Consider the following 16,509-nt stretch of genomic DNA (forward strand, 5'->3'; position numbering starts at 1 on the left):
AAATACTTTTAGTGAAATATGAGTTACTCATCTTTTAAAAAATACGAATCCCACGATAAAAGTTTCCTAGAACTTAGTACCAGTAAGAAGGTTGTTTGTTTGTTTGTTTGTTTGTTTAAGATCTGGCATGTCTTATCACATAGCAGCTGTTGGCTGGGGCTGGCAGAGATCTCAGTGCTAAATTTAACAGTTTACTATGGGGGTGTCAAATCATCTTGTAATGGGTGTAATTGTGTTCCTCTTTCTCCTTGTGAGTTCTGAGCTCTTATTCTTCTGTGTGTAGATCTGTATTATAAGTTGACTTGTATTCTTTTGCATATAATTGGGATACGGTGAATTAATAAATAAGCAGAACATCTTGGATCTGATTTATGATGATTTCTTTGCGTAGAAATTATTAGAGTTGGCGACAATAAGAAGGTGCATCAGATTGAGCTCATTCCACACGACCAGCTTGTTGCCGTGATCTCAGGACGGAACCGTCACGTACGACTCTTCCCTGTGTCAGCCTTGGACGGACGAGAGACGGAGTTCTACAAGCTGGCGGAGACGAAAGGGTGTCAGACCATCACTTCTGGGAAGGTGCGCCATGGAGCCGTCACGTGCCTGTGCGTGGCCATGAAACGGCAGGTCCTCTGCTATGAACTGTTCCAGAGCAAGACCCGGCACAGGAAGTTCAAGGAGATCCAAGTCCCGTACAATGTGCAGTGGATGGCGGTCTTCAGCGAGCACCTCTGTGTGGGCTTCCAGTCGGGGTTTCTGCGGTACCCCCTGAACGGAGAGGGGGGCCCGCACAGCATGCTCCACTCGAACGATCACACACTGTCCTTCATTGCGCACCAGCCCATGGACGCCATCTGCGCGGTCGAGATCTCCAGTAAAGAGTACCTGCTGTGTTTTAGCAGCATCGGGGTGTACACGGACTGCCAGGGCCGCAGGTCCAGGCAGCAGGAGCTGATGTGGCCGGCGAGCCCTTCCTCTTGTTGTAAGAGTCCCTTTTCTTTCGGCTGTCTTACCTTTCTGTCTCTGCATTGTTCCTTCTGCTTCATCTCCTAGATGTAGGCATGGTTAATAAAAGGTTAACCTTAAGTCATTCTTAAGGTTTTTCCTGAGTATTACTGGTAATTATGTTGTTTATGTAAAGTAACCGTGTGTAGTTAAGCCTGGGCCAACAGTGTCAACATTAATATGCAAATAATCGTTCTATGGAATATTTCACTTAGGTAGATTTTTTAACCCATGTTATTGTACTTTGAAATAACCCTAAGTAGTTATCTTTATGGTCCTCAAAAATACAGTGTGCTTATTAATAGCAGGTAAGACTTCTTCTAGAGATGTAATAACTAAGTGAATTAGTTAATCGGGTATGTAAAGGTATAGTGTAACATCTGTAGGAACTGTTACTCAGTTTTACATTTTTATCTATAGGTAGACATTTAAAACAGCCCATTACACTCTTTCGAGAAACATTAAGACATTAATAAGTTTTGGAATACTCACTGTGTGCCATGCCACTGCCTGAGATATAACAAGTAGGAGGAGTATCCAACCCAGCAAGCATGCTTTGTGTATAGTGGAAGGCCCCTGAGCGTGTTTGAGCGCTGAGGGGAAGGAGCCCTCGGGTGAGTGTCGGCACTGGAGCGAGCGCCCCAGGAAGGCCCGAGAGGAGGGGGTGTGGAACTGGGGGAGAGAGAGCGCAGGAGGAGTGGAACCTCTTCCCCTGTGACAGGAGAGGGGGGGATGCGGTCAGCCTGGCTTAAAGCTTCAGTAGAAGAAAGTTCCCGACAGCTGTATACACCTGTTACAGAAAAAGTAGAAAATCTAGATAAAAAGAAGAAAAGAAAAATACCTCTAACCCTGTGAACCCAGACTTAATTATACTTAATGTTTTATTTCTTCTGAAATATATACTCTTATGTGTGGCGTCATGTTTAGAATGAATGCTGTTTTGTAACCTAGTCAGATAATTTTCAAAGTTTGACTTGTAGTATGGAGTAAGAATTGAAATATCTGACTTTTATGAATAGATTAGCCAAAAGTTTAATTCATGACCTGTAGCGTAGATAAATCATCTAATCTCTCTTTGCTTCTGTCATGGTTTATTTATTCTTTCGGCAAGTATGTATTGAGTATCTACCCTATTTACGTAACTCTGCTGGCTGCTTTATCATGCACTCATAACTGGGACTAGAAAGTACTCTTACCTAAAAATTTCTCTACTTCATAGGTTTGTTTCACTGTCAATTGCTTAAATACTTTAGGAATCCAATACTTTACAATGTAATGAAATTCCTCTATAGACCTAGTATTGGGCAAGGGGATACTATACCCTTGGTGTCAACAGAATCCTTCTGTATTATAATGGCTATAAAATATCTTTATATTCTGTTTACCTCAGAAAGGTTTTGATATAGTTATGTGATAACAGTAGGATGTGGGTGAGATTCCACTCTGTAATTGTGTAACAGATCTTTCCAAAGTTTTCGGTTTAATAGTCCCTCCTCCTTCTCCCAGGTTACAACGCACCCTATCTCTCAGTGTACAGTGAAAATGCGGTTGACATCTTCGATGTGAATTCCATGGAATGGATTCAGACTCTCCCACTCAAAAAGGTAATTTGACATTAGCATATGGGCTTGGCTGTTGAATGAGTCCAGGTACAGCACTAGTATGATTATGACTGGCTATTTTTCACTAATTCAGCAACTTCCAGCATATGTAATTGGTAGTCCAGGATTTAGCTAAGGGTGGAAAAAAATGAAACCAAGCTGCTTAATTTTATAAGTAGCTCAACTCCATACTATTTGTATTCCATTTAGTTTCACTGTATAAATTATGATTATTTCAATGAACAACTAGAATATATCCTACAACCTAAAGGTAATGTCAGCATTACCTTTGGCTATAGTTTAAGGAGCTTTGAGAGTGTATATTATTCTTAATTATAACTGTTTTTCACATAATGGTATGCAATTTAAAAATCCTTTGAGGACAGATTTACAGGCTAGAAAAGTGATTAAAATTAGAATCAAAACTGTGTTTAAGCATCTCATAATTAAAAAATAAAGTTTTCACATATTCCTAGTAAAACACAATATTTTCCTTTAACATTTCCCTGTGATAACATAAACAGAAATTTTTACAAGTAGTATAGAACAGTTATTTTGAAAAAGTGAAGAGGAATAGTTTTGTATAGATAATGTAACACGTGTCATTAGTTAGAGGGCGGGATTTTGGAAGAATAAATAGAAGAAAGTAGCCAAGACTGTATTTCAAAGTCTTCCTCAATTTAAACTACATCAGCAGTGAGTAAAGCTCTTGTAAATACTGCCACATTATATAAAGCTACTAAACACAGTCCTCTACTGTGTAAATTTTGGCTGATTACAATTAGTTTTTCCTTTCAATTTTATTATGTAAAGTTTACACTATACATGAAAGAATATATGGCCTTTAAGAAGCTTAATAAAAAGCTGTTCACTTGTAAACACAACTTAAGGGCCAGAACATTACCACTGACTGTCCCTGCCTCTTCCTGTGTAGTTTTCTCTGTCCCATACTCCTGTCTCCCTCCAGGGAGCTCACTGTCCGGAATGCTGTTTATCATTTCCTTGCTCTCCTTAAATACTACTAAGCACCATAATGTTCAGGTTTGCTTGCATTCGAGGTCACCTCTCTTACTTCATGCATTTGCTGTGTTTCTAAGACTCACCCACTAGCTGTGTGTTCCAGCCACCATGTTGTTACGTGTGGTTCTTTCCTCTCACTGTATGACATACTGTATTGAGCGAACAGACCGCAACTCGCCCGTTCTCTGATTAGCGGCTTTCTGCTGTCATGAGCAGTGTTGCCTGTGTCTTCTGCTGCGTGCGTGCAGGGGTTTCTCTAAGTCCCAGGCCCGGGAATGGAATTGACGGGACACAGGGAGTTCAAATGTTCGGCTTTACAAGCTGGTGTCACATTATTTTCCCCAGTCATTGTCCCAGTTGCCACTCCACCAGCAGCACGTAAGAGTTTTTGCTGACCCACGTCCTTCCTCACGCTTGCCATTGTCAGAATCCAGTTTCATAGCTCTCATAAATGAGTAGAAGGTGGTAACTCATTGAAGTATTAGTTTGCATGTCCCCAATTAACTGTGTTGTTTATAACCTTTTGTATGCTTATTCTTTATTCATGTTTTCTCTTTTGTGAAATATCTAGTCATACTTTTTGCTCATTTTCTGTTTGATTAGTCATCTTTTTCTTACAGGTTTATTGAAATTCTTTATATATTGTAGATACAGGGTTAGTAATGGCTATGATGAATTTGTTCCCTGTTTATGACCTACCTAACAATTTTTATGGTGTTTTGATGAACACTTATTTTTATAAAATAATAATAAAATTTCTTTGCTGAGATTTTGTTAGAAATTTTATTACAGTTAAACATATCATTCTTATCCTTTAAATTTCTTTTTACTGTTGTTTAGGACCTCTTTTCTAACTCAAGATCATAAAGATACAACCTGTATTTTCTTTGGAATGTTTCGCCTGTTACATTTATGTCTTTAGTGCATTCGGATTGATTTTTTGTCACCGTGTGAAGTAGGGATTGGGCTTCCTTTCCTCCGTGTAGATAACCATTTGCTCCATCCCATTTCTCGGCGTCCCTCCCAGGGGTCACACCGTTTGCCTCTGTCCTGTGTGCACTCAGTGCAAACGACATCCATGAAGTGACTGAAGTGTTGGTGTCTGCATGCAGTCATTTGGTCCCTAATAGCTTTAAGAAGTCACATTTAAGGTTTAAATGTAGCTCTTTTTTTTGTTGTTGTTCAGAACAGTCTTCGTTTAAAATGTCATTATGATTTTGTTCGAATTAGATAATTTTATACCTTTCCAGTCAGAATTAATGTTAATTTTTTGTTGATTTTCTGAAAAGGCTATATTTTAAAGAGGAAGGACAAACTAAAGGTATTTATAAATGGGCCAGAAGTTTTAAATATTTAATTTTTGAAAGTTTTGTTGCAATACTAATTTTAGTTTCTATTATTTTAGGCTCGACCTTTAAACAGTGAAGGATCATTAAATCTTTTAGGCTTGGAGACAATTAGATTAATATATTTCAAAAACAAGATGGCAGGTAAGCAAATTCACACTAAGAAGAGAGGTTCAGCGGGACTGTTCTCTCTAGGCTGACTGCCTGAACACAGCAGGGGGCAGACCCCAGTGTTAAACCTGGCCGTGTCTCACTCCAGCCTGTGACCTTAGTCACTGCCACCCTCTCTCAGTAGGTTAGGGTTCACTGCTGGACTAAAAGCCCTCTGTTCACACTCGTGTAGCTGCATAAGCAGAGTGTTGGTTTCTGGCCTACCATGTTATTTTTCTGGGGAATACCCAGGTAAGTAAGGAAAGGAAGACTGAATGTACTTTCCGTACTCGTACTACTGTGGAACCTACCCAAGACTTGTAGTGCTAAAATAAGAAAATTCGTCCAGAGTCCCTGTGTGGGACTGTCGGGAAACATCTTCTGCCGGTCGATGCGTGAGCCTCGGGCCTAGAGCCTTGGAGGGGCTGATGACAGCACCGGCGGCAGGGGCAGGGACAGGGGAGCTGCTGGGGCGCGCAGAGGCTGGAGGAGGGGTGAGAACCCTGGGCAGTACAGAGTGGGGAAAGAGGGCAGTGCCTGAGGGGGTCAGGTGAGTCTCAGCCAGGGGACGGTCCTCAGGGAGCTAAGTAAGTCAGGGGCTTGCTGGTCAGAGTACGTGTGAACAGGTAAAATCTCACTTATTATTATTATTATAATGATATTATTGTAGTGCTCTCTTCTATACAGTAAAGTAAATCTCGTGTCTTAGAAACACATTTCTGGGTAACAGGTATTCATCAACTTACAAGGTGTTGAGGTAGACCTGTTTAACGAAGATGTACTCATGGTACCTAAAATGATTTAAATTGATTTAAATGCAAAAAAAAACAGCATTAAGAAAACACATAAAAATGTTTAGACCAGTCCTCTCTGGGTAGTGGAATTAACATCTTCCTTAAGTTTTTCTCTTTCCCTGTATTCTTCCAATACATTTGTATATTGTACTATCAAAAAAAGACCATCACAAGTTTGTTTAGTGGTAATACACACACATCCTGGCTGGCTTCAGGTTTCCTGCCCAGGTGCATGCCCTGATGCGTCCTCGTGGCTCCGGAGGTCTCTAGGCGCACCCACTGGTGGTGGGGCGGGGGTGGGGTGATGTCCCCGTAGGCCTTGGGGAGGGCAGTCAGGTTTCAGAGGGATTCCCACTGGGACGCAGACTCACGGTGAATGAAGCTAACTTCTGAGGTCCTGCACCCAGTTTTGTGTGTGTTTCTTAGAGGAACCCCAAACATTTGTCTGAGGGGGAGCCTACCCTGTCCTCGCCATGCGTGGCCGTGATGATATTAATGCCCCTTACCCAGAGTGTCCGCAGAGTGAGACCTGTTCCGCCTGGGCTTTCTCCTGGGTTCTGGGCTCTGGGCTCTCGCTCTCAGCGAGTAGAGGTGGACTTAGAGCGGGAAGGCCTGCCAGACTTTCCGTGGAGTTGTCTTGTCCTTTGGAAGGGGAAGGAAATCCTGTTGCCCAAAGACCCTTTGTCTTTTGGTCTTGCTTCCTCCTTCATCTCGCAGGGGGTTGGGTGCCCCTGCAGCCGCTGGCTGTGCAGACTCTCCCATGGCCGCGCTCCCTCGCCACAACCTGCTTCATCCTCACAATTCTGAGGTTAAAATTGTGTTTCACATTCTCACCCACTTTAAGAATGAGGTTCCTTTTTCATGTCCGTTGCTGGGAAAGCAGTCTGATTAAGATGAGGGGAAAGTTGCTTTAGTAATCTTGCTTTGTTCTGCCTCACCCACCCATTTGGCTTCTTCCCACTTTTTTCTCACTTAAGCTTTTTGGGTATTAAAACCGTGTAAAGATGGGCTTTTCCCTTTTTCCCAATCTTACTTAGAGAACGGCGTCTATCATGTCATGTGCTGTCACTGTCTACAGCCTGTTCACACCCCCCGCATGTGCGGGGGCCCAGGGCTGACAGCTCTGTTTGCTTCTGTGGTTGGAACTGAAGTGGGGGAGGTGGGCACTGGCCTGCTGGTGTCTGTGATCAAGTTTCATCTGCCCTGAGATCAGACGAGTAGAAATAGTGACAGTTTCCTGCCTCTAGTGAAGGTGACTGGTGGGAACATGGCTTCTAGTCCTGACTGTACACCTCACAGATGGCAAAGAAAATGATCTTGCAAAGAAAACACTTTAATATGTAAAAATAATGGTGATTGTTTTCATTTACATGAATAATTTACCCTTCATGCCTGATTACTGTGCAGGTTAGCAATAGCTCTTTACCGCCCCGAGCTGTGGAAACCAGTCCCCAGGAGAAAGAGAGGGTGCATTGTTGGGGGTGGGGCGGTCAGACTGACAGGACACCAGGCAACTGCACTTGTCTTTCTTCTAGTAAAACGGTGCAATTTTATGCTTATAATTACAAGTATACTTTGTAAGCTATGTTTATCTTCATCTGTTTGTTTATATATATGTTCTGAAAATTATTGCTTACTTACCATGATCAACACACAACTTTTAAAAATCAGAATTGCATGCAGTATACTCACACAATTGGTTAATATTTGGACTGTCTTAGAGATGAATGGGTAGAGAGCATTTTATCACTTTAAAAAACATCGTTGTTCTCTGTGTTTTGTTTTTTTTTAACAGAAGGGGATGAACTGGTAGTTCCTGAAACCACAGATAATAGTCGGAAACAAATGGTTAGAAATATTAACAACAAGCGGCGTTACTCCTTCAGAGTCCCGGAGGAGGAAAGGATGCAACAGAGGAGGTAGAGACTCCGCGTCTCTGAGTCTTCCGCACGTGCCTGTGGCGTGGGGAAGGCTGTCTGATGGTGATACTGCATTTGATTGAAAGTTTGATCTCTGAAAATCTGTCCTTCACCTGTGGTGTTAAAAGCTGCAATGATGAATGTACACCTCAGGGCGATTTTAATTAACACTCTCCAAGATGTGTGAACTAGATTCAAGTACCATATTTTGATTCATTTCTCTATGTATATGGAGTAATGACACTTTTTAGAATGCGAACTTTGTTAAATATAAACATAGAACCTACCTGTGCATAATAGTAAACCTGTTTATATTTAAGGACTTCATATTAACTGTTCTCTTTATGACAAACAGAAAGAGGCTTATGGGATTTTCAGTTACATATAAAAACATTTCTAATTGTTATCAATTATTGTAAGACAGACATAAATGTTCAGAATTATCTGTAAAATAGACCAGAGCTTCTTTGATGTCTCTGTGCTAAAAGAATTGTCTCACCCTGGCTGGCATAGCTCAGTGGATTGAGCGCGGGCTGCGAACCAAAGCATCACAGGTTCAATTCCCAGTCAGGGCACATGCCTGGGTTGCGGGCCAGGTCCCCAGTGGGGGCCACATGAGAAGCAACCACACATTGATGTTTCTCTCTCTCTCTCTTTTCTCCCTCCCTTCTCCTTTCTAAAAATAAATAAAATCTTTAAAAAAAATAAAAGAATCATCTCCATTTTCCCACTAAAAATTGTAAGATCTTTTATTTAAAGTATAAAACAAATCTTCTAAGTAAATTTTAATTGAGTATATTCTACTATTTTAATTCTATCTGTATTAACATGATTTCACATTTATTTTTATGAAAAATAAAGTATCCTTAATTTGTTTCTAGAATTATTTAGCTTGATCATCGAGAGTGTCTAAACACGTGTTTTCTGTTACAGAGAGATGCTCCGAGATCCTGAAATGAGAAATAAACTAATTTCTAACCCAACCAATTTTAACCACATAGCACACATGGGCCCCGGGGACGGAATCCAGATCCTGAAAGACCTGCCCATGGTGAGAGGCGTGGCGGGGGCGTGGCAATGAATTGGGATTAGAGTGAAGGGGTGTGTGTGCATACACCCGCGCACACATACTGTATATGCTTAGACATATATAAGGCTTACTTAAAAGAATGTGTTAGGATAACGAGGAAATGTTTATCTCAATATATCACAATGTGTACAAAATGCATGATGACATACCTGATGAGAAAAACAAAATTTGCACATTTATCAAAAACCAAACACAGCACGTTATCATTTAGTTGCATCCCCTATAAATTTGTCCCATACCTGGATCTACTATTGCTGGTAAAATAAACTGCCAGATTCGAAGAGGATTTGTACCAAGATTCAGAACTCGGCTACCAACTCACTGAAACTTCAGTGAGGTTTAGCAACTGAGTACGTACGCAGAGTTGGCCCGCCCTACTCCCAGAGAACCAGATTGGCGCGGCTGTTAATGGTCACACCTGTCGGCTGATTGTGGTCAAATCTTTTTCCTTTGCCTGGTGGTCAGTCTTACATTCAAAAGGCAACATGTTGCTTTTTTAAAATAACATAAAGATTGGATTCTTGAACCTATTATGTTGAGATTAAGAATATTAGTGTGCTCTGTTTATACTTAACATTTCAGTATCAGAGTGTTCTCGACATACTGTTGAAACTTTAGCATCACCCTATTGATCAGTGGTGATAACGTAGATTTTGCACAGAATTTTAAGCATAATTTGTATACTATAGCAATTTGGGGGATCTGTGAGTTTTGACCCACAGCTCTTCCTGTTAGGCAGAAAAAGTGATAGGTAATACAGTTTGATGTGCAGTCAAGTTTTTTAAAATAAAAAAAAAGTAAACCTTTAAAGGTAGTTTTGCATGTATTTCTTGGGAGAAACAAACAAAAAAAAATAATGTGCATTCATTCAGGCCCAGGTTCCTCATTTTAGATACCCCAGTTAACCAGTTGGCCCTGCTCGTGAATGAATGAATGAATGAGTTATTCTTACTGTTGTCGTTTTCATCATCACTGAGACGTTACATGGCTGCAGTAATGCTCCTTCCTCAGGGAGTTCAAATCATTTGTAATAGTTATTCATCCTTCTGAAACAGGGATTTTTATTAGCTGTGCTGGATAAATGTAAAGAAATTATACAAAAAGAGTATAGTTAATCTTCATATAGTAATTAAAACTAAAAATTTTAAGGCTGAGCATAAATATTAGGCTAAAAATATTGGGCATAAATAAAGGCTGAGTCTAAATATTAAACTGTTATATTTAAAAGCTATACTACCCTGACCGTATATTCTCAGAATTCAGTATATTCTTTCTAGTGAAATGGGATTACCTGTATTAATGAACTATTTACAAAAATGGAGCTGGATTAAATTAATGTAACAGCCTATATAAGAAGAGTTTTCAAATACCAAAGTTATGTATTGTCATCCAAGTAAAGAGCACACACCCAGACATTTCTCTGTTTTACTTGTTCAAATCTGTCACTTCCCTATGAAATACAAGCTTAGAGAGTTTATTGGATGTCTTTGAAAGCTTGGTTCTGTTTTTCTGCCAAAATGATTCTGAACTAGGGTTGTTTGCCTCGTGAATATGGAAGAGGTAGTAAGAGTCTTTTTTAATCTCCTGTATCAGATGTGAGCCTTTCATGTGTATCTCAGTGAGACAAGGGAATATAAACAGTTAAAATAGCACATATGTCTTAGAAGTACGTGCTGTATTCCTTTTCTTGAATCCTTTTTGCCAATTACCTTTTTTTCTTAAGTGGATACTGGTAATAAATGACAAATTTGTCTCCAGTTGAATGCAGTAAGAATGTTTTACCTCTAGAAGATTTAACATGTAACATCTTTCTTACCCATTCCTAAAGTTGACAGTAAATATTTTTAGCTCAGTGACCTCATAGAGCTTTAAGAAGTAATTTTTGTCTCTTAAAATCAAAGTACATTTACATCATTAGTTTTTTTTCTTTTGGGGAATAATCTTAGAAACTACTGATTTCACTCACATTTCTAAATTTAAAACAATATCCTTTATAGGAACCTTTTTTTTAAGCCTACATATTTTACCAGATTTTTTTTTTTAAACAGAGCAAGCTTATGTCAACTCATGAGAACAGAAATTCAGCGTTCTGTCCTGCAAGTCACCCAGCCTCTGCCTTGAACTAAAGAATCGGGCGGTATTTTCTGGAAACAGTTGTTGTTTAAGCAACTGAGTCTCCAACCTCCCATTAGAGAGGGCAGCTGGGAACTGACAGCTCCCAAATAAATATTCAGGAGTTGTTTTATCTGAAAAACTACAGTCCTTGACTCCACAAGTTTTTTTTCTGTAGGTCTAGCTTTACATTATTTTTCAAATGCACCTGAACATTTAAGGGAAGATGTTTCCCATGTTGAAAAACAAACATTCTTTTGGGTGTCTACATGGAAACAAACTTGGGCTGCTTCGAGGTAAACCAACAACTAATATATTCCACAGCTACCATTTTTATTATAGGAAAACAAGACCAGGAAAAGCAAACTCGTATCACAGATCTGTAGAGACCAGGAAATGGCCTTGGGTTTCTAAGGAAACAGTCATAACACTTCCAGGGAGAGGCTGGTTGTTGGTTCACTTGTTCTTTTATAATTTCTTGCTTTTTCTGTCCTTAACGTTTTTGGTAGATTTTTGCCATGTTTTGATTCTGTCACATAAGAAAATGCTGAAGTAAAATCAGAGTCTCCTTATGACTCTGAAAGTATAGTTTGTACTCTCTTGACAACAGTAATAGACGAGAATCATTTTATAGGGTGAATGATTCCCCTTTTTGCAAATTAGCTATTTAAGTACCTGGTTCAAGAGGATTACAAAATTTAACTCCCTAAGGCCTAAAAGTATTTCATTAAGGATTCGTTTCTGATGTGATGTGCTTACTTCATTTTTCCTTCCATGGCATGTTGTCTGAAGTGTCACCTGTAACCAGTGAATCCATTTCATTACCTTGTCACCTTTTTCTCCTTCCGGTTGTTTTGATAGCCAGGCTTCCCGTATCCGTCCCCTCACCGTCACCCCGGTCTGATCTCCTCTCCGGTCAACTTTGAGCACATCTATCACATGACTGTTAATTCTGCTGAAAAATTTCTCTCTCCTGACTCCATAAACCCTGAACACCCCCCGTGTCTGCGCTCTGTCCCCGGCACGCCCAGCCTCACGACTCTGAGGGTACGAACCGCTGCATCAGGCGTCCACCTGTACTAACCCACGTGGCCGTCCTCTGCCTGCTGCCTCAGTAACCCCGCCGAGGGGGCGCACTCTCTGAGCCGTTCCCTCCGGTTGGCTTCCCTCTTGCCGGACTTCTGTTCTTCCTCCTCCTCTTCCTCCTCCTCTTCTTTCCTCAAGTCCTGTTGTCTTCTTTTGAAGAAAAAGATGAGGACTGGCGAGGATATGAGTTTTCTTTTTGAAACTATATTGAAGGTTTTTCTGTGTTTGTTAGAATACTTCCCACCGTGGTATTTTCCGTCACAGAGACTGTGATGAGAAACAGCCCCAAGGGGGTCTTCATTCTGTCCAAACAAAAAGGGACCCCAGCATTTCTGAATTTTTCATAACTCATTCAGAGAAGTGTTTTCTATTTATTGAAATTAAAGTCTGTAGTGTTTGCTATTCACAGGCCTTCTAGCTACAATAAATCCCTCTGAAAAAGCTTTAAAATCTCCAAAATAAAAAATATAATACAACAGTATTAATGAATAACAGTAAAAAATAACAGTAAAAGAAGGTAGTCTTACAGATCTTTAAGTTGCTGGTGTGCCTTTAATTCCAACCAGGATCCAACATAAGAGAACTAAATTGAAGAGAAAAATCACTGCCTGCGCCACATTCTGAAGGCCCATCCAACAGGGCATCTGCCAGCAGCCCGTCCCCACAGCCTCAGGTCTTTGTAACCAGCGGCTTTGCGGGGGCCGGTGCCCATTACCACTGAGTACCCATGTTTCCACCGAGAGATATATGTTTGTACTTCTAACTCCAAGGGAGCGTTTTCTCAAGTAAAGTTACAGATAAAATGTTTGGATCGGATCACGCAAACCCATTCTTCATAGTGCCCTCTGGTGTCAAGAAATGGTGGCATCAGCTTTTTATTTGTATATGTAGTAAATTTTCCAGTAAAACTAGCTGTGAGATAAGTTTCTTTTCATACTTTTGTTTATATTTTAAAATTATCCTAAATTATGTTTTAAATGTCATTGACCTAAAACTATAATGTATCTTATTTAACAAAATAATTACGACAAAATAAGCCTTAGTTTGGAAGCAGATTATAGGTAGCAGATCCTAGAACAATGTTGTATAAATCTGTCAAGAATTTTTCATGTAAAAAAGGTGGTGGAAATGTTGCTTAACTTCATCATTTGTAAGTAGAAATACTGCTGGTGGGGCAAATTTTACCCTGATCTTAACCATATTTGTACATGAAAAGGACCTGCTGGTTAGGTTTCATATCACTTTATAGTGAAGTTGAACAATAGTTGAATGAATGATAAACTGTTGGGATTTTAAAAAATAAAACACATATTTTGCATACTATTCTTTTATTACTTAAACGTTCAGTGTCCCTAAAGAGCTGATGTATTTTTCACAGGCTTAGTTTTTCGTCCTTTTGCTTCGGGGCAGGTTTGTTTTGTAGAAAAGGACAGCACCAGGGTATCTAAGGCTAGTAGTGAGAGTGGGAATGGTGCAAGGGCTGGAGCCGCTAGTCCCCGCCTCCCGCACTTTCCTTTGCTGCCTCGTGTGCATGTCGCTGGCGTGTTGCAGGGATGCTCCGGGATGCATGAATGTTGAAATATTAGCACTGTTCCCATTCACAACTTTTTATTTTTTAGAGAAAAAAAGTAAAGCATTTGCTTTTAACAAATAACACTAGGAATTACATGGACTTTGCAAATTTGATACATGAACCAAAACCACTGTGGTTGAATTTGGGGCCAGCCAGCCAGCCCTCCAGCCCTCTTTCAGTGTGTGTGATTCTGCAAAATATGTGATTTAGAGTTTTTCAAGTGGCGTTAGTGCATGTGTCACGGGGCTGGCTTTGGCCCTGTGTTACTTGTTTTGCCATAATCTCCTCCAGCTGTCACCCCTGACAGCCCTTCAGGTCTCAGAACATCAGGGTTGCTGAGGAGACCTCGGGCTTATGTTCCCAGCTGTGTTTAGGTGGCTTGTCCCACACGCCACCTCTCTGGGGGTGTGGCTTTCCGATCACCCTGTGGCCCATTTTCCTACCTTAGACACCTTGGAAAGATCATTCGATAATTAGATGGAAAACTTCTCAACCAGTATTCCAAAGCTAAATCACTTCACATAGACTGTGATTGCTGTAAAAGTTGTGTATGTTTCGACTCTGTTCTGTTCGTGTGAGGCAGTAAGGATGCCTGGTGACTGGGGCTGGGAACATGTGAAGGCACGTCTGTCATGCCAGTGAAATATTTGCTTGAAGGAATGTATTCTTAATTGATTCTCCTTCAAATGGGATTATAAAGCTGTTGAATTATCCTAAGCAAAGAAGAATCTCATACGTAGCTAAAGCTTTGTTTCACTCATCTGCAAATGTCCGTGTAATTCTACCGTTCACTGTCACTTCTAACCAAGTAACTGTTACTGTTCTCCCAACAAAACAATTTCTTGTTTGTGGGTAAGTGTTTCAGCGAACATAAGGATCAGCACTTCCCGTTTGGGCCGAGGGCTCCTTCTCATTAGGGCTTCCGTACCTTTGTGGGCAGAAGGGGTTGTGTTATCTGTTCCTTGTTTTGTGCCGCTCTGGTCAGGATCATTTTGTTCTTGAAATTACAGTGAAAAAAGACATGTCTGCAGAACATCAGCTTCTGTCTGGTTGAAGAATTTTCTTTCTCTCTTGTTTGTAGAACCCTCGGCCTCAGGAAAGTCGGACAGTATTCAGTGGCTCAGTCAGTATTCCATCGATCACCAAGTCCCGCCCTGAACCCGGTCGCTCCATGAGTGCCAGCAGTGGCCTGTCGGCAAGTAAGTGGCCCCGACTGCAGGAAGGCAGGTCCCACCCTGTGCTGCCCCTGCGCATCTGTGCGGTACCAGAGGACCCCAGTATCGCAGCCGCTGCTGGCTGTGCCCAGTAAGCACAGTGCAGGTGTGAAGCTCGTGGTCAAGGAGCCCTTGTAGAGCCCAGGCCACCTCGGAGGCAGACCAGTCACCCTGCAGAGCGTGCTGATGGAGATCCGCAGGGAATAAACAGGGTGCAGCAACAGAGCCAACCAGGGGCAGCTGTGGGTGTGAACCCCTCCCGAGAACTGGGAGAATCGCGTCCCCTTCCAGGGGTACAGTCACGTTTCAGTCCTGTCTGACGGACAGAAGGCTGGGGACGGGGGTCCTGGTGGTGGTTGGGAGTGACAGAAACTGAAATGCATGCAGTAGGTAGGTAGGTCAAATAGGGGCTTGGAGAACAAGGTGAGACTTCTTTTTAATGCAGCAGAAAGCCTTTGAAGAATTTTAAGTAGGGAAGGACCTATACGCACTTCGCTCGAGGCTGCCAGACGGAGAGTGGGCTGACGCTGTGGGTCCGGAGGGCTGGCTGGCAGAGCAGTGGTCAGGTGCGCTGCAGGGGGCCTGGGCCCATGGAGGAGGAGGAGAGGAAATGGTCTCCAGATAAACTTCCGGGGGCAGAAACACTGAGGCTCGCAGGTGAACTAGCTGTGGGACGGCAGGTGAGGGGAGGAGGTAAAGGGATAAGGTTTCCTGCGGCTGGCTGAGGGACCGCGGCTGGCTGAGGGACCGCGTCCCGGACCTGCACAAAGGCCCCAAAGCCAAAAAACATCAGCCTGTCTGAGTAACTGAGGGAGGGCTGGGGGCGGGTTCAAGGATCTACCCTTTTGCCACAAAAGCAAGATAAGATGGGTCATTCACTCAGTAACCACTTTTAAGGACCTATTAGGTACCAACTCTCCCGCCAGGGTGCGGAGGGCAGCGCCACCCCCGACGAGCACCTGCTTTCAGGCGCTCTCCGTGTGCGTTGTTGTCGGCCTCTGCTTCCCTGTCTGAACGGCGGCGTCTCCTCCAGGCCTCAGCACAGAAGCCCGAGATAACGTCAGGGGGGAGGAAAGGCGCTCCGTGACGTGCTCCCGTCCAGCTGCGGCGGAGCCGCTTGTCCTCGGGAGGAAGGGGAGGGAGGGTGCGCCGCAGGCGCTGTTCCTCTGAAGGGAAGGGCACGGGCCGCCGGAAGCCGCCCACCTCAGACTGAGGGGAAGGTGCAGCTGGACTACTTGGCCTAGTTAAAAGTTAGTTTCATGTCGCTGAGGTCACTGAGGTCTTTGGTAATTACTGCGTGACACGCAGCGATCGTCACGTGGTCACTGTAGCTTCCAACTTGGGGGCCACAGTCCTGGGCCCGGGACTGCTCTCACCACTTGCTCCGAAGCAGCGCCGCAGCACCGAGGTCGGAGGGTGTAACTGGAGGTGGCGACACCTGCGCAGCCCCGGGTCCCAACGCGTGTCATCGTAACTTGAACGGAACCTCTCCCTGCCCCGCGACCGGTCTGTGAGAGGATCGGGTCGCACCACGTGCAGGCTCACATTTAAAAGCCAGTCGGTCGACAGCCGTAGGTGTTGCCCGTGTCCTTGGAC

At 42.5% G+C, this 16,509-nt stretch overlaps 1 protein-coding gene across 8 annotated transcripts in view; it reads left to right on the forward strand.

Annotated features, from left to right (window-relative positions):
- The window catches only part of CDC42BPA (CDC42 binding protein kinase alpha), a 177,713-nt gene that overhangs the window by 155,390 nt on the left and 5,814 nt on the right, over positions 1-16,509 (forward strand). For 4 of the 8 annotated variants that reach the window (XM_045817254.1, XM_045817260.1, XM_045817290.1 and 1 more), the window contains 7 exons: positions 392-985; positions 2,515-2,612; positions 5,035-5,119; positions 7,715-7,838; positions 8,772-8,889; positions 11,902-12,087; positions 14,781-14,898. In XM_045817254.1, the coding sequence (XP_045673210.1) occupies positions 392-985; positions 2,515-2,612; positions 5,035-5,119; positions 7,715-7,838; positions 8,772-8,889; positions 11,902-12,087; positions 14,781-14,898 (1,323 nt within the window). The remainder of the gene's footprint in view (positions 1-391; positions 986-2,514; positions 2,613-5,034; positions 5,120-7,714; positions 7,839-8,771; positions 8,890-11,901; positions 12,088-14,780; positions 14,899-16,509) is intronic. The other 4 variants (XM_045817269.1, XM_045817277.1, XM_045817285.1 and 1 more) reach the window with 1 other exon arrangement.

This window comes from Phyllostomus hastatus, unplaced genomic scaffold (genome assembly GCF_019186645.2).
Source record: "Phyllostomus hastatus isolate PE091 unplaced genomic scaffold, TTU_PhHast_1.1 phas_contig_148, whole genome shotgun sequence".
Taxonomy (NCBI): domain Eukaryota; kingdom Metazoa; phylum Chordata; class Mammalia; order Chiroptera; family Phyllostomidae; genus Phyllostomus; species Phyllostomus hastatus.